Genomic DNA, 19,693 nt, shown 5'->3' on the forward strand with positions numbered 1-19,693 from the left:
GTGCTGCTTCACAAACAGCAGTCACAGTGGGCTATATTAAAAAGGAGCTGTGAAGCAATCCTGTCCTATCCAACCCAAATAAATGGTTAAATAGAATAATATGACCAGGATGATTCACTGAAGATTCTGAAAAGGAACAAAAATGATGAGAGATGTATAGAAAATGTGACTGACAAAAAAAAAACCCTGAAGGATTCTGTTCATTAAAACTAAAAATGCCTTAGGAAGACAGTGATGTAGTTTTCAGGAGTGCAGAAAGTAACTAAGGAAACAAGCTATTCACCGTTCTGCTATGCTAAATCTTTTTAAGACATGGCTAAAGGATGGTTTGTCCAGGGGAACTTAAGAAAAACAGCAGATATTTGTCAGAATATCATGGATCTAATTCCATTTTTAGGTGTCAAGAGATTAGGCTAATTCTTGAGGCCTTTTCCAAGCCAGTATTCCGATTGCCAATCTTGTACTTCTTTAATGCCACAGCATAAAGAATTCTTCAGGCAGAATACTGTAGCAAATACCTACCACTGAATTACCTCTGGGAAGACAGAAATAGTAAGTATCGCCCAGCTGTAGCAAGGAGAGAAGGCAAAGGGAAACTCAGCCCTTGCAAGACTTGCATTGATTTTAGCCTTGGTTTGTTTAGGTACACTTCTGTCAGCTGACTGCAACTCCAGCATCTTTCTCATCTTAAGCACAAGGTCATGCTGCAGTTACCAAACACAAGCTGGTACTTCAGCACCTACATGCTACTGTCCTAGCACAGCAGCTGAAGAATGTTATGGATGCAATTATAAGAAGCTAAAAACCAAAAAAATCTCAGAACTGGGTTTCCTAGAAAATCCTAATTAGCTATCCAAGCCATACTTGGGAAATATTTATTTGTAAAAAGGATGCATTTTGCCAAAGTCATAGCTAACCTCAAGTATACTACAAAAGCTGCTTAATGTAAAAATCTAACTTCTGCTCAATTACAGAGGTCTGCAAGAATTGCCAGGAACTTTGTTATCACACTTGCATCCACTGGTGAATAGAGGTGGGAAGCACAAAGTGCAAATATCCAGAAGAACAGCCATTTTTCTTCATCTTATTCAAGGGTAGCACTAGGGCACACGATTCTGAGAGGGACCGAACGCTTTCAACTCACACTTGTTACTCAGAGAAGATCGGTGGTTTAAGGACTGGTAACTTGTTTACTTGCAACTAATCTAAAATCCACCCTAAGTCAATTGTGCTTTTAAAAACATAGCCATTTGGCAGTAAGATCACAACCACTATGAATGAGCTTCTAGTTCACCAGCAACTAGGAAACAAGGATTCACAGCACAAAGAACAACACGTGTCTGACACTGCCAGGGTGACTGGTAAAGGTTCAACTCCAGATAAGCATTTTAGTCCTCATGAATACTCAACTCCACTTTTCCTTCTTTAAGATTACTCCCTCCAGGAGCTGAGCGAGTGATGCTAACAGGATGCTGAAGAACAAAATGCAGTACTGTTGCCTGTATACTAAGTCTACCATAGCCTACAGAATTGCCTTGTAAGAAATGTTAAATTAAGCAAGAGTAATAAAATTCATTCAACCACCCTTTTCCCTCCACAAGCCCCACCAAAACAAAACAAGACCATGAAAGCACTTGCCACCTTTTATATTTTTATTGTGCATTTTGTAAGTGCTTTAAGATACTCCACAAGACTGTATGCCTTATGTTATCCATATGTAGTACGCCACACAGTAAGACAGACCCCCAAAACTTTTCATGTTCTAATTCAAACAGACAAAAGTTAGATAAAATAGTATTCTCATTATACAGAAGGCAAACCACAGAAAGTGTCCTAGATCACATAAATGAAGGCAGAAATTGGAACAGTGAATTAAGTCCATCAAAAATACTATGTGCTTTTGGCAGCTCTAAAAATTGTATTAACCTAGTAAGGGCTTGTCAGCTTGAAAATATTATTTAAAAATAAATTTTAATAGATTTGCAATTCAGAAGAAATTCAAGTGTAAAATTCAAACAAGTAATAGGTAGAAAGGGAATAAACAAAACCCTTTTTCCACCTTCAGTACACATTAATTGTCAGACCAGTTTGTCATAGATTACTCTTCTTTCTTTCATATATGGATGCATATAAATTCATGAAGTTAGTCTCAGCGGATGAAATTAAGTTGTCAAGATCATACTCAACTTTGAAGGTAGGATGCTTTCCAAAAATTACAAGAGCAAGAAATACAGCAAAGTGTGCAGTAAGTCCCCATATCTTGAATGACATTTTACGTTCATGGTCATCATATATAAAACAGTGCATCCAACCTGAGTAACCAGATGAGGTTTTGTAAGGCAAGGTCTTGTAATTTAAAGGCTTGACAAAATACTCCAGTGGCACAACAAAAACATCACTCACTTCATCCGGATTAGGAGTGGCCTGGAACGTATCCTCTATAAATCCTACAACTGGTGTTACCACATGATTCATCTAAAAGGAAGAAGAAAAAAATAAAATAACCTCCCCAAACACTAAATTTGTACCAAGTAAAAGAATGTTCTTTATTTTAAAGACATTTCAGATGTTACAAAATGAGTACAAGAAACCTATGAAATATTCTTAATTGTAATGCAATTCAGTCCCTCTAAACACAAGATATTTCTATTTGATTTTGAATATATTTTAATCAATTTATATTTTTGTTACATGATTTTACAAATATCCTGTTCATCCTGTATAATCGTATAGCAGTTAAGAAGGTTTGTCAATCTGCTACAAAAATAAAAAAATGAATGCTGTCTCACGTCTTACTTATTTACTTTGGCGAGTTCTGATTTTAACTGAAATTTTCCAGATCACCTATGGTTTATCATATCTCTGTATCTTTTTTCCTAGGATAGAGGAATACTTTCCTATAGATACAGAAATATGTTTAAAGTGTATTTAGCTATAAAATAGATACACTTTTTGGAACTGCTCATTTATGGCCATTTTTATTCTGAATACAATCCCTTCTTCCATAGTGAGGCAAATCTATGGAAATAGTAGCTTCCATGAAAAGGACACCAAAATTCATTAAGATATGTCGCTAGTTCTATTCGTTTGTACCAACAAAGCATCACTGTTCAATAGGAAGCAGTAACAACAAAACTTGAACGTTTGTGCTATGTGAATCAAGTCTGGAGAGAGTCCATCCAAGTCAGAATCACTTGGAATGTACATACAGCGAAGACAAAGTAGAATCCAACAGGTAAAATTTTTGTGGTCTAAAACTACATAAGCTTTTCTATTGACTGAGGAAATTTGCTGGAAAACGCTGAAAATCGTTATAAAACCTAAATTGATCCTTTTTATATATAGTCTCTGAACCATGTAGCTTTAATGTTACCTGTACAGAAATTATAATTTAAGAAGGCAAATAAAGCATTCTGCAATACAATTTTAAAACTAGTTCTTTGTTTTTTTAATGGGGGGAGGACATTGCTAAGAGTAAGTGGCTAACAGACACAAACCAAACAGCAGGCATATTAATAAAGTGAAACTGTAACCTGAAGAAAAAAATATGAAGTCTTTTGAAACGGTAACCCCTCTGTTACTATGCAACCTGATGCAACTATGACCCTATGCAACACTGAATATTGTTACTGAAATTGGCAGCCTGTTAATTTAGTCACTTACCCTCCAAAGACACCTTCGGAAGAGAAATCTACTTGCTACAGTTCCACCCAGAATCACAGACCACAACCTCCAGAAGTCCCCTTCTGACTCAATTAACCCTGCTTTCAGCAGAATATTAAACGAGAAAACTTTTGAGGTTACATCAGGCTGCTGAGGGCCTTGTCTGGATGAGTTCTGTGTTATGTCCAAGGATGAGCAGTATACAGCCTGTCAGAAAAATCTGTTCCAGTGTTTGGCTAACCTCATGGTAAAGAGTATTCTCCTTGCATCTCATCAAGATTTTATTTGTTGCTGCTTGCGTCCACTGCCTGACACCAAGAGCCTGGTATCATCTCCTCTGTAACTACTCAGGAGGTACTTGAGGAGAGCAACTAGATCCCCTGCTAGCTTTCTCTTCTTCAGGCTGAATAAACCCGCTTCTCTCAGCCTCTCCTCATAATCCATATCCTTACAATCTTTGTGGCTCTCTGCTAAACTCTTAGCAGTTTAGCACTGTCTTTCTGGTACTCCGGTGTGTCCATGACTGGACACGGTACACTAAATGTGGTCTCACAATTACCAAATATAGAGCAAGACTCTCTTCCCTTCGCTCTGCTGGCAATACAGGCTGTGGACTTTAATAAGTAGTGGTTATTTACAGTTACAAGCTTGTAAAGGCCATTATCAACCTTACAAAAGAAAATAGCTGGTGCTTATGTTCTAGTAGTATGCTGACTTACTCAGTTTATTGCTTACTTTATCAATTCCAGGCACAAGCCTACAGACGACTTCCACCTTCTCTGGCTGGAGTCCCACTTCTTCTTTGGCTTCTCGGAGGGCAGTATCAATTTCATCTTTATCGATGGCTTCCCTTTTACCGCCTGGAAAACACACTTCCCCTGGTGATCTTCTCAGCTAGAATTTAAAGCAGTACTGCTGTGACATGTAAGTTTTACATTTCTTCTTGGATCCACATAGAAACTTGTTCATATTGCAAAATCGTCTTATGTTTATCTTTCCAGTCAAAGCTGGAAATGGCGATGAAGAGGTTTCTACAGATCACAAGAAATGTGCCTTGCCAGGAGGTATGCAAAAAAAAAAAAAAAAAAAAAGAGGGCCCATACCCAACTAATCCATAAACCCTATGAGAAACACACGTATCACTTGTACAGTATTGTGCAATTCATACTATACATTCCACTTTAACACTTCAAATTTTTCCATCATCCTGCTTGCTTAAGAGACTGACAGATGTCAGTATGATTAAAATACTCCAGAGCAACAGCTTCTGAAATACACATTAAAATAACAGACCTTTAAGTACGTTATAATAATAGGCTTGTGCAGGAAAGATCAGTAAAAAGCCCATTTACAATCAGTTTATCAGCTAGGTAACTGTAATTATTAGAGTCTTAAATTTCTAAGCATGACTCGAAAAAACTTCCAGTTTTCAGCATCGTTAAAACAGAGAAATAACCTCTGGCAGCTGACTGGGGGGTGTGGGGATGTGGAAAACAAGAGTTATAAAAGAAAACACAACGCTGGCAGGGGACTCGAGTTGCTGCCTTTTGCTTTCGTATGTGAAAGGGAGACAAGAGTCACGCTAAATGCAAACTGACAAGGCACATTTACAAAAGTTGCACTGCGCCGGCAGTTCGTACAAGTCACAGTAAACGCTGAAAGGTGCCTTTTCTGACCTGGAGACCAGCCTTCACTGCGGCGGGGCCCCGGGTACCCGGCATTTTGCTGGCATGTAAGCCCCAGCCGCGGCCGGGCCCGGGAGCCACCCCGCCGTCGCCTGTGCCCTGGGGAGCCCGGCCCGGCCCCGGCCCCCTCACCTGCATGGCCCGCACCGTGAGCAGCAAGTGCAGCTTCCCCGCCCGCACCGTCAGCGGCAGGAGGACGGAGGCTTTGGGCAGCGGCAGGCGGGAGAACCTGTCCCCAACATCGAACTCCCTCAGGCGCCGCCGGGCGCTCTCTTTTACGCGCCTTCTAGAAGCAAACAGAAGGGAGCGCCGTGACACGCCAGGCTGCGCCCCGGCCCCCCGCAGGCGGCGCGGCAGGGGGGTTTCCACAGGGCGGGACGTAACGAGTCCGGCCACGGGGCTCCACACGGCTCCCGCCGCTGGCGGAGCGGGGCACGGCGCGGCGGCTCCTCTCCCCCAGCCGGCAGGGGGCGCGGCAGGCACGGCCTTCCCCTCCCGCTAGGCCCGGGGAGGGGTCTCTTCCCGCCCGCCTGCCTTCCGCGTTGTCCCCAGAGCTGCCGGGGCGAGCGGGCGCAGCGGACGCCGCTGCGGAGGGAGGGCCGGGGAGGACGGCTGCTTCCCGCCGCCTTTCCGCTACCTTTCCATGTCATCCTCCCGCTGCGCGGCCGCCATCGCTGGAACCCCCACCCGAGAGCGGACTTTCCCCGTCGCCTCCCGCCCCCTCCCGTGACCGACGGCCGAACCCTCCAATCAACACGCGAGATCCCCCGCCTCCGCCTTCTGATTGGCGGCGGGCAGGCCACGCGAGTTGCGCGCGGCGTTCCCGCTCTTGGGCGGGCGTCTCGCCGCGCCGGGGCGGTCGCTGAGGTGAGGGTTGGCCCCGGCGGTGCCGGCGCTGCCGGGCTCGCTTCCCAATGTGAGCGAGCGGTCAGCGATAGCTTTCCCGGCCTCCATTTACACCGAGAAGAACGGCGTTAGCTGTCAGCAGCCCTCGCTGCAGCTGGAAAAAGGAGAAACCCGCGGAGCGGCTTGGCGTGGCCCTCGGTCCGTGGCCCGCCCACAGAGGGGCTAGACAGCGAGCGGCGCAGGGCTGTAGCAGTGCTGGCCCCAGTGCTTTGGGTAAAGGGTCCGCTCATACAGGCACCTGCATTCCACCTCTCATCCGCTTTAAGGGGCGAATAACGTGACAGAGCACAACCTCCTGCTCTCAGGGGCCTCTGGAAAGCACCACTACAAAGTCTAATCATCTGTAGACCAGGACTCTTTAAAACCTAAAGGACATCGACAGACCCTGTTGAACACCAACGCCTAGCTCAGTACTCTTCTAATGAGGGGAAACAGAAAACACCAAAAAAACCCCAGCCAACAAACAAAAAAACCCCAAGGTCTCAAAGCTTATTTTAATTATTTAGTGCAGGCAGGAAACAGTGAGGTGGTAGAGATTGGCTCAGGTTTGGTGCAGGTTTTGGGCAGTAATATTTAGCTTCCAGTTCTTACTGGGGGGACACAAGGAGCCGAAGTAATTTCCTGCTATAATGGTTCATCATCCAGGCTTAACAGCTAGTGAACAGTGTTACCTGCATTTCAAGTAATACCACAATGGTACAATAAACACATGATCTCTCAAAAAGCAAGACACAACACCCGACGTGACACTACGTGGAATGTGTGAGAACTGATCGTGGAATGTGTAAGAACTAATCACTAGTTATGTTAATGTTTACTGTTTTTTCATTGTATTAAGCTAAGGAACCAAATGTGTTTTCCATGTGGTATGCATTTTGTACAGTTGACCTAATTAACCTCATGTCCTTAAATGCTTACTCAGCCTGTGCCTTATGTAAATGTACCAGCGTATATATTTATACACACAAGCTCACATGTAAAATCAAGTGCAGTTTATATACAATACACATAATGTGTTACTTCATATAGTAAATTAAAACCCAAACATAATCACATACACATGTACATGTCCTGGCTGTGTCCCCTGTGATTCCAGCAGAGTATATATCCATTTCATGGCCAGCGTTCTGTTCAGATTTCACTGAAACTTGAACAGAACTCATTCATCTTTAACCTGTTTTCTATAATAAATATAGGAAAAAAATATAGAAAAATATCTTCAGAAAATGTTGTACTTGTTCAGTGAAAAGAACACAATTAGTAGATTGCTTCTTACTACTCATCCATGCAGCTGTACATGCCACTGAACTATTGTTCCAGAAGACTGATGTTATCAGATTCTATATTTCTCTTTGGCTTTCTCTTTCAGAATGCAGATGTGCTAGAACAAACAACAACTTCAGTCAATCTTTACCTTCAAAGAAAATGCAAGAATGATTTTCAGTTAAATTCCTAGCATTGTAAGGAAGAAACAGCAGACCAGTAATCTTTGTGAGCTTGGGTGCAAGTTTACTACTTGCAGTAAAATTGAGATGTTAAGATTGCTTCCAAGTTCATCTGTAATTCATAATTTGTACATTCTGAAGAGGTCAAGTTTGTTCAATTATTGTATTCTTCATATTGCTTTGCAATAGCATAGATATGTGTCTTTAACAGAACTGGTTTGTCTTATTGAAAAGACTTGCAAGTGAAAAACTTTTCCACTTAACCAGATTTAAGGAAGTGCTTTTGAAAGCTAAGGAGGGAAAAAAAATCAGCTCTTTCTATCAGTTATGCTCTTTCCAAGCCTACTACTCAGTGCAGCCAAAGGAGACTATAATGGAACAAAGGGAAAAAAGATCTTGATGGACATGTTACACAGTGTAGGAAAAACCTTCACACACAGTCCACACATAGCCATCTTAAAGACTTGGTTAGAAAAGAGCAACATAGGATTTCACAAAACAAACGTCAAATTAATCTGAATTACTCTTTTCAGATGGGGCCAGCAGACTGTACGCTGCCAGCCAACCTAGAGGATTCAGAATATCATCCAGGACAGCTGGGCCATGGGGCTTGTGGAGTAGATTCACAGAAAGGTAAAGCATAAACAAATTCTTGTGCATTGACATTGACTTATCAGATTGGCATGTTAATAATGTTTTAGCCGTTTTCGTGGAAGTTTCTAGTCAGATTTGAAGTTTTGTTAATTGTTGAGAAGCTCTGAGTATAAGCTAATATTCTTGCTGGTTACCTGTGGTAGAGTTGAGGTACACGTATATGTACTTACATTTAGATCTCTGAAGTATTCATTGTAATCAAGAGCATATCCAACCACAAATTTATCTGGAATTTCAAAGCCTATATCTGCAAGAAAATACAATTCTTTTTATACTTGGGTGGTGTAAATAGCTTTTAAGTACACAGATTATATTCAACAAATGCCTGAGCTGTGTAAGAGTAATACCTAACAAATACATCATCTTGCTTTCAAGATACTTAGCATGCTTCTTTGAGAATCACAGCCATAAATTGATGACAGAGGTTAGAATCTCTTCCATCATCCCCATCAGTTAATAATACAATTAAAACACTAAGAAAATGCATTTTTTAAGAACAAAATAATTATTTAAAACCTACTTATGAGATAGTTCTGGGAGAGGGAGACAAGGAGTGAGATTTTACGTGTGTAAAAGTACATGCACTGCAACTCTAGGGGTTTTCAGTTTGAAAACAAGGGTCAAAGCCAAACAATACAACGTTAAGCTTTGATTCTGTTCCTGCTATCCAGTAACAAATAGCCAAACCTGCACTCAGACCAACTGAGGAAAAAAAAAAAAAAAAGGTGATGGTCATGAGGTTTCAGCATGGGATAGCTGGTTGTCAGTTTGCAAATCTTTATGTATTTTCTCGCAGTTTCTCTTGGCCTTCCTGAAACCCATATGCCAGCTGTCGGACTTACTGCAGGAAGTGAAATTTTGAGGTAGTATTTTAGACAGCCAGAAAAACACAATACTTACAGTCTGGTCTGTAACCTGGACTTTGATTTGTCCTTTTAACAAGCAGGCTGTAAGGCAGAGAAGGTTATGTTTTTTAAAATATGTCTTGCTGTAAGCTGTATGCTTCGCTTCTCCCACCCTTGCCCATAAGCTTCTACAATCATGCAGTTAACACCATGAGATTATTGTAACAGAAGGAAGTAGTGTTCAGCCCTATAACTGAGGAAGAAGTGAAGGCTCTGATCTAGGTTCATTCTGAAGGTCCACATGACTATTGTTTTACATTTCTTTTCAATTCTGTATCCCAAGTCATTATCTTTTCACATAGCAATGTATTAGCAAACTTGGGACAGCACAGAAAGGTAAGCAAGTTCAAGTGGCATGTAAAGATTTTAGTGGGGAGGGAGGGAGAAGAGGACAAGCTGAGCAATGTCACTACAATTTCTTCCACAAGGTCATATCCATTCTTGCTTTTCCTGTGTACTTCTGAAGAAACCAAGAACCTCCTGGACAGTCACTAGGAGGAGCATAACTGGTACATAAAACTAGAAGTGTTTTTTCAAAGCACCATGATTGCTTGGCAGAGGCAGGGTTAGTCCCAAAAATTTCCTTTTAGAGATCATCTAAAAGCAGATCTAGAATGCCACTTGAAGTCATCTTGCAAGTGCTAACAAACTCTTAGATTCTGAAAACCTGTATGACAGGATATTAAGAAAAATCCTGAGTATTGTCATTCTAATATTGAGGCAACTGAGGTGGTGTTAAGAAACCTGTGGAAAGAGAAAAATTTCCTTCAGACATGAGGAAGTAAGAATCAGGGAATCCATCAGACTTTATGGACTATGCAAAAAGAGCCAGGAAACCTTTTTTATTCATTTTAACAATTAAGGTGGTAGTGCATACGTAGATTTCCCAATTTAATAAATACTTAGTTTTTCACCAGCTGGATAAGGATTGCTTCCTGCTTTCACTTCCTCATCCCCCAAAACAAACAAAACCAAACACCCACCAGCATACACTAAGTGTTCACCTAAATGATTTTGCTATCTCTTCTTGTTAAAATAAATTAGTAAGTGTCTGTATCATTATACCTTACAACTTTTACTGTATTTGGTTTGTTTTCTTTGAGTTTTGAAAGTAGTGCTTTCATTGTTCTACCAGTCTCGATAATGTCCTGAAAGAGAGAGAAAAAAAATATCTTCTAAGTCTGAAATAAAAACCAGACTGTCAGTGGATTAATTTAAAGCTTAAAACCCAGTAGGCAACCCTGGAAGCACTGTAAATTAATTGTTTTATATGCAATAGGTATTGTGCAACAGGGAGAAAAAAATCCATGTTGTTCCCTCCCCCACTACTTCAATCTTTACTTACCTCTACTACTAAGATGTTCTGGAAATGATCATGTAAGGAGAAAAAGAAAAAAAAAATATTTACATGACAAAATGTAAACATTCAATGAATTATACAGCCAGGAAAAGTTTGCACTACAAGTTTCACTTACAAGTAAGTTGCAATTGATTTTCAAAGGAGCTTGTCACTTTACTTTTAGTGCTTTCTGAAGTCTCTAAGTATTTATGGAAGCATAAAATATTGTAAGAAAGCCACCTATGTCAGGTTTCATATATTATTCTATGTATAGCAATAGCATTCTAGAATCATACTGCATTAATCAATTTAAGAGAGTTAATTTCTGGGGGCTGTGGGATAAAATGTGGAATAGGATCTTTAGAAGTATCTGGTACTGATTGCATAGTTTCTACTGAGGTCAGTGGGAATTTCTCACTGTTTCAAAGCATGGCATTTTAAACCGGTGTTAAGTGGCTGTAAATGTGTAGTATCAAAGTATTAATAAAGGTGGACTTCCTGGTAGATACACAAGAACTGTTCTTTCCTCTTAAGAGCTGAAGATGCTAGTTCATACCTTCCCATTTAGTGTAGACAGTTCCTCGCCAACAATACTGATTTTTTCTGTAGGTGAATCATTCTAGAATGAGAAAGAAGGAAGTCACATAACACATACTCAAAATTATTACCTTGTATGTGTATGAATGGTGTGCTGCTCTTGCTTTTCACCTATCAAATGACACCTGCAATTGTGCACAGCACTCCTTCAGTAAAACAGCTTTTATGTTGCTGAGAGCAAGAGGAGAGTGTGAAGTATCAGTGCAGACAGATAGTAGTGTGGAACAGGAGTACACCCATATCCATGGCATAGACGCCATTGCTTTCAGTTATTTTTGTTACCACAGATTTGGTTTAGAATTCCATGAAAAATTTATAGGATATTGTAAACTATTGTATTTGGCATGGGGTAAATTTTGATCAGTGCACAGACCTCTAGCCTTCAAAGAGGGGAAAAGATAAAACAGGAAAAAAAATAGCATAAGTTATTGCTTTACAGTAGTTGGCTCAGGCCAACTACAATTGGTTGAGGCAGAAGGTACCTGTTCCCCAACACATAGATTATGAAAACTGGTCTCTCCAATATTATCTGTAGGAGTAAAAAATAATGCAGAGAGAGACAATAAGCAAGTCTCTGAAGCTAAGCTCTTCTCCATGCTCCCTCCCACTAAAGGGTGCCACGGTAAAGACAGAGCAGACCCTGTACTGAGGCTTTGGGCTGGAGAGGATGATGTTGGAGACCTGACCCTGGCTTTGTCATGTTAAGTGTTCTGCTGAGTGTTCACTCCAGTGAATATACGATACCCATCTGATCTTTGGGGCAGATTGGTAAATCAGTTGCTCTTCAGTGTGTAATATATTGAGTTGCTTTAAACAGGATATATGCATAAATTCCATTTTTGTGGAGCTTTTATGTAAAATACCAGTATTCAGAATGTGTCTGTGAGGACAGTCAATTTTCCAAAGAAAAGAAAGTTGCTTACGCAGTAGCTTTTTATTCTAACAAAATCCACAGTAATAGGCACAGATTTATCACCATTTTGATTTAGTGCTTTTATGTGGTCCAGCAAATCAGCAAAGAATTTATAGCCTCCTTTAAGGACACAGAGTGCAACAATGTGATGGCTTCCCATATCTTGCATGATATCTCTAGCCAAACGTTCCGTCCTGGAAAGAAAAAAACAAAACACCAAATCTTGTTAAGTGGTTTTGTATATCATATTTGTCTGTATATTAAGCGATGTCCAAGTTAAAAATCTGATCTTGCTGTTAGGTTTTTATAACTAGCAAATTGTGACCACATTAAGACCTATGACAATTACATATTTGCAGTTTACAAGATGATGCCTAGTCGATTTGACATACTGTTGATTTAAACCATGTATCTAAACAAGGCAGGATAGGAAAGCTTAAGGATATATGAGATAACATGGAAACTTAACTGGGGTTTTAGAAGAATCCTCTTCGTAAAACTCCTCTTGTATTAAACTCCAGAATGTAAGTTTCCATGTTTCTCATGGGCCACGGAGGATAGAGCCTCAGCCTTTTCATTTTGAGGGAAATGGATCATTGGCATCACTATTGCCACTTGTCATTGTTTACCCTTATACCTGTCGAGGATGAGTCCATGAGGAATGAAGACTCTTTCTAAGTCTTCTTCATAATGCTTGGGAATGCAAAATAGATTTTTATTATAGCCACTTTCTTCATCTCTTATCTGCAAGTGAAAGGGAGATAGCTCTAAGAGTAAGAACAAAGCCATACAGGAAAAAACCTTCCAGTCTCTGATTATGCAGACAAAGATTCCTCTCGCCACCCCCACCCCCAATAATGTGTCAAAATAAAAATACATCTGAGAGTTTTTGACCCTTCTGATAGAACAATTCACAATCTGTCTGATAATTCAGGAACTAGTGTGCTTGTCTGAGATGAGAATGGATAGATAACTACTTTGCCTCAGTCATTATAAGAGAAATTCTCAGCCATTATCAACTCAAACCCCAAAATAGTACTCCTCTTTTATTATTCATTTCCCCTTCTGTAGAGCACAGTAACTAGCTTGTGTGGTAGGCAAGCAAAAATTAAAATTTAAGACAAGCAGACTGGGATAACAGCTTGATCTCTGGTCAGTTGGTGACTTTAGGCTGCTGCACTACACTGACCATCATTTTCCATTGTGTAAAAGAGAAAACTCTCCTAAGCATGAGTTCACAACTGAACTTTTAACAGAGGCGCATACCAACCATCAGTGGTCTCTGATGACAGGGGAAAAGACATACCCCAAAGGAGAAGCTTTGAGAGGGTAGTGGGAAGAGGAGAAGCTGCAGAGTGCCCATAGGTGGGAACCAGAGACCAGCTGAGCTGCAGTTCAGCTTGTTGCGCTGTTTGCCCTGCTATCAGTTTGCTCCTCTGCACAGTTGGGGAGAAGCCATAGCTACTTCCCATAGATCAGGGCCTTAACACTTTTGCCCTCAGGGTTTAGAATTACAGTTCATTCTTCAGCGCACTGGCTCCAGGCTGTTGCATCCAGAGGTGCCTGGATGTCTAGAAGCTACATATTCTCCATTTGAGCTTCTTTTCTGACTAGTCTTTTGGCCCCAAACAGATCTGTGTCTTTGGACTCTACCACCCTACAAGACCAAAAATGGATGCTCTGGTCTTTGTTCATTTATGACATGGTGGTATAATGGCAGGCAAGAAAATAATATAATGAGGTAGAAACAATTGTGAATCAGAGGGCTAATATGTATTAGAAATAAGAAAAAAGTCTCAAATCAGGGAGATTTTGTCACATCTCATATTGTCGTATTATTGTTAAAAAGTACAGAACTGGTTGAAAGAAAAATTCAAAGCTGGCTCAAAGCTTCACTGGTGCAAAATAGGGTAACTAGACACCAGTTGCATTCAACAGAACTCAGTACAGTGGCTTGCTAATGGACAGCACAGCTATGAACTAGGCGGTAATAGCATCAAGTATTGCTAACAAACAAGTAAACACCTGCAAACTGTTTAGGCAGATGAATTGTTTTTAATTCTCCTTTCTTGGCATAGGAGAGATAAGTGCTTAGGAAGAAAGGAAAATTGGACTGTAGGGAACAGGAGTAGGTTATTACTTGCAAAACTCACAGTAGCCACAAAAATGAGATAATCAGTTACTGCTGCTTATTTTATATTGGACATGAATAGCCTACTTCATTTAAAGATAAAACTAGAGAGACAGGTGTTAACAAGAATTTCAAAGAACAGATTATCATAGCACAAGGCAGTGCATATAGAATCTCATCCTGGCTGAACTAACATGCTCTGCAAGTACTCAAAGTTGATAAGCCTTGATGTTCCAGGGTAGACTTACAGAAAAGCCTTGTAGTTGAGCATTGTTTAGAGTGCCAGCAGTACTGTTTTGTCTGGTTTAGTTACTATTTTCTGTGTAGTTGAAGTCAGCAAAGTGAAAGCTTAGGTGAATGATTGTTTTTAAATTAAGTTTCTTTGTGCATTGTTAATCTTGGAAGAGATACTGGCAGGTACACTGGTATCAGCCGTAGACCAGGCTAGACAGTAGCATCTGTGAGTAGGCTTTAATGCAGTGCAGAACTGCTTACTGTTGTTTGTTATATTAACCCAGTTTGCCGGTTTGAAATGGGCTAATTTCTGCCTGTGTGAGGTTGCTAGTGGTGACAGACAGAATACACATACAGGATATGGGATTCTGTCATCAAGAAGCAGTGATAATGGGACATAATTAGAAGCATTGGTTGAAGCTAAAAGACAGTGTTTATTTGAGACTACTGGAACATATAAGCATCATTTTCATTTGGAGTACAGAGAAAGCACCTTTAAGAATAGCTACTGATATGATAAACTGTTTAAGAAGTGCTGTAGAGTGGGTTGGTTGTTTTATTGGTGGGTTTGGGGTCTTTTTTAAATTTTTTTTTGTGAGATCATCTCTATTGCATTCTACATAATTGCAGCTTAAATGCAATGGCTAAGCTACCTGCTATTTGAGCAGTTTTTCTTTTGCCCAATCATGATACTGGTTGCCATATTTAATGGACTTTAGCCTTACAATTTGCTTTTGCAGTTATAAATTGGGCTTTCATCTGTACAGCAAGTTAAAGTTTAGCCTTGTTGCCAATGGATTTATTTTCCTGCTGCATTTGATGACAGGCATCACAACTGGTTCAGCTCGGGTGAGGGATGAGCTTTGTCCATGTTAATGTAACTGTTGAATAAAGCTAATCTTGAAGTATACAGGTGGACATAGTGATTACTGCTTATAGCTACTCCAACAGTGCAGTTTAGTACCTTTCCTTAGGTTAACAACTATGCTCATTGACACTACTTTGGGCAAACAATGTCTGCTACATTAATATCTTGTTTGTTGCTATGCTTGAAGCATTTTTTAAGGTCTGCTGAACCTTAAGGATTGTATCAGTTTGAGCACCACATCACCATAGCAACATGCTGCATTATACCTTACAGGCTCATAAAAGCATTTGTATTGTGGCACATGCTAAATAATACAGTAGCATCCCATTATAATAAAGCAATCTACTAAACTATCACACAGTCATTACATTTTTAAATCATGAGCTCATAATTTGAGGTGTTAGTCTTTTAATTTAGATTCAGTCTCATCTGTTGTTCATTTACTTATATAGGTTTCTGAGTTTAAGGGAGAGAAAAACAACAGAATTGACTACGGTAATTTTTTACATTAAAGACATTCATAAATAAGTATTGTTTCATCACCACAGAATGAAAGGATATGAATATAGATATATTAAAGTCAAATAAGTAGTCATAAATTTGTAAAAAAAAAAGTCTATTAAGATGCCTCTGTTCTGAAAGCCAGTGTTACTCCTGAGTAAATACAAGGAATGAGGCCCTTCACTAGTCAGTATTTCTTGTGTTCTACAGTTTTTGCTGAAGCTAAACTCTTCCCCCAGACCATAAGGTCCCTTCTATCAAATAACTAAATATGAGTGCATTATGTGTTCTTACCTGCAGTCCACGAGCCATAATCTTACTTTGAACTATGCTTTCGGAGAACGGGTTGGTATTACTACTGCAGTTTGTCTTGCTCTATTTTCATCTTGTAGACAGATCATGACCTGCTTCTAAAAGGTCAAAATTGCCATCCTTCATACAGGAAGCATTACTTCCTTCTACTAATGCACTGACATCACAATCCCGGGCTCTCGCTTAATCAGATTAACCAGAAATAAAATAGGCATGAGCCCTGCTGCAACCAATCAGAGTAAAGATATGGGGAACGGGGGAGATGCGGAAAGGAAGCTCATGAATCAAATTAGTGGGAATGACTAGGTAGGGTGCTGGTTTTTAAATGGAAAACACAAATCAGATATTTGATTGTAGCAGATGGTAATTCAATGGTGTACATGTAGAAGGTAATTTTCTCTACCAGTTTCTTGCACAATGTTTGCACATCCATTGTGGTAATAAAGTCTGCATATTTTAAAAATTCTTGTGCTAATTTGCTGTCAAAAAATCAGTATTTGAATAAATAAAGTCATAGTTTTAAAGATGCCTTGAAGCAGAGGTGACTTGGAGCTGTTAAGACATGGTGAACCCTCTCTGACATTCTTCTAGGTCATCCTTTCATAAAATGAGGGGGCATAACATGCTTCACATCATTTAAAATCAAATCGCATTGACATTCACTGTAATCTGATTATTTTAGTGTACCAAACTGCACTCTTATCTGGGATTAACATGAAAGTCTTAGATTTCTAAAAATTAATCCTACTAACAAAATAAGCTAAAGCTACCTTGCATGCAATGTGCTACAGAATGTTCTTATCAGATTGGGTACATTTTATTAATCCAACTAGTTTAGTTTTTTCTTGGGGAGAGGACATATAAATGAAGGAAGATTTTTCTCATGTCTTTGTAGTCTTACGCATGTTCTTCAGATTGTAGCTGATAACACTTGGGATAATGCAGAAATGCTCTGTCAAGTGGATTAATGGACATATCCACAACTTTCAGTGATACGTTAAATAGCAGTACTATTTGGGAACTGTTAATGCCTTGAGGCCACTTGGCTCCTATTTTACACAGTTAGCAATACACTCCTTCTATGAATTCCTTGTTGTATTCCCTACCTTACATATGTGAGTTCCCGATCTTGTGAAAAAACTTGCTTTTCTAATTTCTAGTGTAAAGTACTCCTTTATAGCTGGTAGTAACTTGTGTTCAAAAACCTGGAGAATTTCCTCAAAAAAATCCTCCTTTGAAAGGAAACATTAACAAAAATTACACATGTACACAGTGGTGGCTATCGCTTGAGCAAAGATACTTTCCCTTCCTTATTCTCAGGTGTCAAAATGAAAGCGAACAGCACAGCTGAGGAACTCGTGCAAGCATACATTGCCTTTATAAATGTATGAAAAAAGAGAGAGAAAGAAGAGATTGGGGAACCCAGACTAGTTTGTAAGTTTCCACTCTGCTGAGCTTTTCAACCCAGTGTGATTTAGCTGTCTGGAAAGGACGTTGGTGCTCTAGAGAGCCCTGAGAGGATGATGCCATGATAGAACATGAAGTGCTGCAATTTTGCTCATACCAATTGCCCGTGTATCACACCTATAGCTTTGTATGACTAGTTCTAGGATTTAAATAATCTTTTTTCTATTTATTTACAAGAAAAAAAAAAGTAATATCTAGGTTTCACGTTTGTTGATTCTCCTGTACTTTTCCACATTTAAGGAGAATTTAGTGTCGCTATGCTAAAATCAGCAGTATGGGTGAGACTACTTGTTTTAATCCTCTTTCTAATGAAGGGACTAATTACTGGCAGTATGTGTTTACAATTTCCGACAGTCTAACTGAGCCCAGTTACTGAAATTACAGTGAAGATATAAATACTCTGTGCATATCTGATGTGTTCTGTAGCACCCAGCTTAGCTCTGCCCTTTTTTAAAATACTCTGTTTTTCTCTATATTACGTAATGTTATGCTTGCTTAGTCTTTGTGTAGGGGAACCTTGACTGCAGATCACACATACTAGGCAGCCTTAAAATATTCTGAAGTGTAATATGTATGCTTTGGTTTTCTGTAGTAGGAGACCACCTCTGTTATGTAAATTACTTGTATGAATCCCTGAAGTCTTTACTGGAGGCAACTTTGATTCCACATTACTCATATTTTTTTAAAATTATACACTGAACCTTGCAAATCTTTGTGTCTCCTTTAGGCCCTATAATGTTTGATCTGTTTTGAACTGGACCCAGTTCTAAAGTCCTGATTAATTCTGTTTCAGGAAAGGATTGCAGAAAATCCCTCCCACTGACTTTATTTCTGAGTCTTTGCTGCATTGGGAGTATTGTCTGAGCTACAAATGAGCACTGACTTTTTAACTAGAGTCCATGTTTAGAAAGAGCAGAAGAGTTTCATTCATAAGGAGTGCGTGCAAATATATGCATGTATTATATAATTGTATTACGTTTTCTTAACAAAGGCTGATTTTTCTTTAGAGGAACTGACAACAAGAAATACTGTTGTGACATTGCTTCATGATGTGGGCATCTGTTCAGCTGAAATGAGCTTCCTCTAACTGAACTGGGAAAATAGGTCTATTCTACTAAAATCCCCATAGATGGAAAATATCTTACAGGCTACCATGTGGCCTCCAAAATTTTATGAAAGGATTTGTGGAAGTTAGTCAGGTCAACAGCCCACGTGGGGAAAAATATAGATTTTGGAACTCTGGGAGGCTTGGAATAGAAAAGTTTAGTGTTGGGAAAAACATACACTTGCTTTATCCTTTAAGCTGGTTCAAGAAGCCTCTGCTTACTCCATCTGAAACTCAGAAAACTACTTTCCAGATCATATTTGAATTAATATAAGATTGTCAGTAAGTTCCGTAGAGCCATAATAGTGACCACATACCGCTATCACCTGGCAAATCCTTGAAAATCCAGTAAATATGTTAGTTCTTTCAATTAGTGGGCTGAGATTTGCATTATGAAAGTTACTGCTACAGTGAATGTCTTTATTGTCACATCGTGAAGAAAGAAAAATTTGCAGGTGAAAGGTTCATGCTAAGACAGCCCTTTTGTCATTGCTGAATAATGAAAATAGAATGTAGCCAGTTGTCATCCTTGGATGGTTTCTCCATTCTAAATCATGTGATCATACTCCTATAGGAAAGAACAAAAGTTTAAGTGTGTAAGTATTTTTTCCATACAGAAGCCACAAGTCCATCTTTTTTAAAGTTAAATGTTTTGAGGAAACTGGTGCACCAAGCAAGTTGGGTATCAATCTGTTGCCCTGCTCTAAATTACAGGGTATGGAAAGAGCCAGTAAGTGTAGCCCATACAAACAGACTGGAGATTATTAGATCAGTACGGAGAGCTTGGTAAAACAGCAGCCAGTCAATACAGAACAACACTGTGCTTGCCCTTGTATCTATTCCCTGAATTACTGAATCAGTAATTAGGTTTTTCTGGACATGATTTTGCTGTTTACATACCTAGGTTTGTTAAACAGTTTTACATTGTATTACAGTTTAAGTAATGGGTCTTGAGACTACTGCAGTAA

General features: G+C 39.6%; 2 protein-coding genes across 3 annotated transcripts; both read right to left on the reverse strand.

Annotated features, from left to right (window-relative positions):
- Positions 1–1,638: 1,638 nt before the first annotated feature.
- Positions 1,639–6,109, reverse strand: NUDT7 (nudix hydrolase 7). Its single transcript, XM_005241422.4, has 4 exons — positions 5,986–6,109; positions 5,481–5,634; positions 4,399–4,557; positions 1,639–2,475 (listed from the first exon to the last, which is right to left on the reverse strand). Exons 1-4 carry the CDS (start codon positions 6,018–6,020, stop codon positions 2,092–2,094), a joined length of 732 nt encoding a protein of 243 aa, XP_005241479.1. The 5' UTR covers positions 6,021–6,109; the 3' UTR covers positions 1,639–2,091.
- Positions 6,110–6,734: 625 nt separating this feature from the next.
- LOC101916104 (hypoxanthine-guanine phosphoribosyltransferase-like) lies at positions 6,735–16,301 on the reverse strand. Of its 2 annotated transcripts, none has more exons than XM_055818932.1 (9): positions 16,136–16,301; positions 12,745–12,851; positions 12,118–12,301; positions 11,154–11,216; positions 10,604–10,621; positions 10,324–10,406; positions 9,254–9,300; positions 8,524–8,600; positions 6,735–7,668 (listed from the first exon to the last, which is right to left on the reverse strand). In XM_055818932.1, exons 1-9 carry the CDS (start codon positions 16,151–16,153, stop codon positions 7,654–7,656), a joined length of 612 nt encoding a protein of 203 aa, XP_055674907.1. In that variant the 5' UTR covers positions 16,154–16,301; the 3' UTR covers positions 6,735–7,653. The 2 variants fall into 2 exon arrangements, with proteins under 2 accessions (XP_055674907.1, XP_005241478.1); XM_005241421.3 differs by having other exon boundaries at positions 6,735–7,635; positions 16,136–16,299.
- Between the last annotated feature and the right edge of the window lie 3,392 nt (positions 16,302–19,693).

This window comes from Falco peregrinus, chromosome 14, assembly GCF_023634155.1.
Source record: "Falco peregrinus isolate bFalPer1 chromosome 14, bFalPer1.pri, whole genome shotgun sequence".
Classification (NCBI taxonomy): Eukaryota; Metazoa; Chordata; class Aves; order Falconiformes; family Falconidae; genus Falco; species Falco peregrinus.

Coding starts and splice junctions, on each gene's coding strand:
- NUDT7 (XM_005241422.4), bottom strand. CDS start 6,020: ATGGCGGCCGCGCAGCGGGAGGATGACATGGAAAG. Junction 5,635..5,985: donor CGGGAGGATGACATGGAAAG/GTAGCGGAAAGG, acceptor GTTTGCTTCTAG/AAGGCGCGTAAAAGAGAGCG. Junction 2,476..4,398: donor TTGTGCCTGGAATTGATAAA/GTAAGCAATAAA, acceptor TCTTCCTTTTAG/ATGAATCATGTGGTAACACC.
- LOC101916104 (XM_005241421.3), bottom strand. Junction 12,302..12,744: donor CATGGACTCATCCTCGACAG/GTATAAGGGTAA, acceptor TTTTCTTTCCAG/GACGGAACGTTTGGCTAGAG. Junction 7,636..8,523: donor AATACTTCAGAGATCTAAAT/GTAAGTACATAT, acceptor TGTTTGTTCTAG/CACATCTGCATTCTGAAAGA.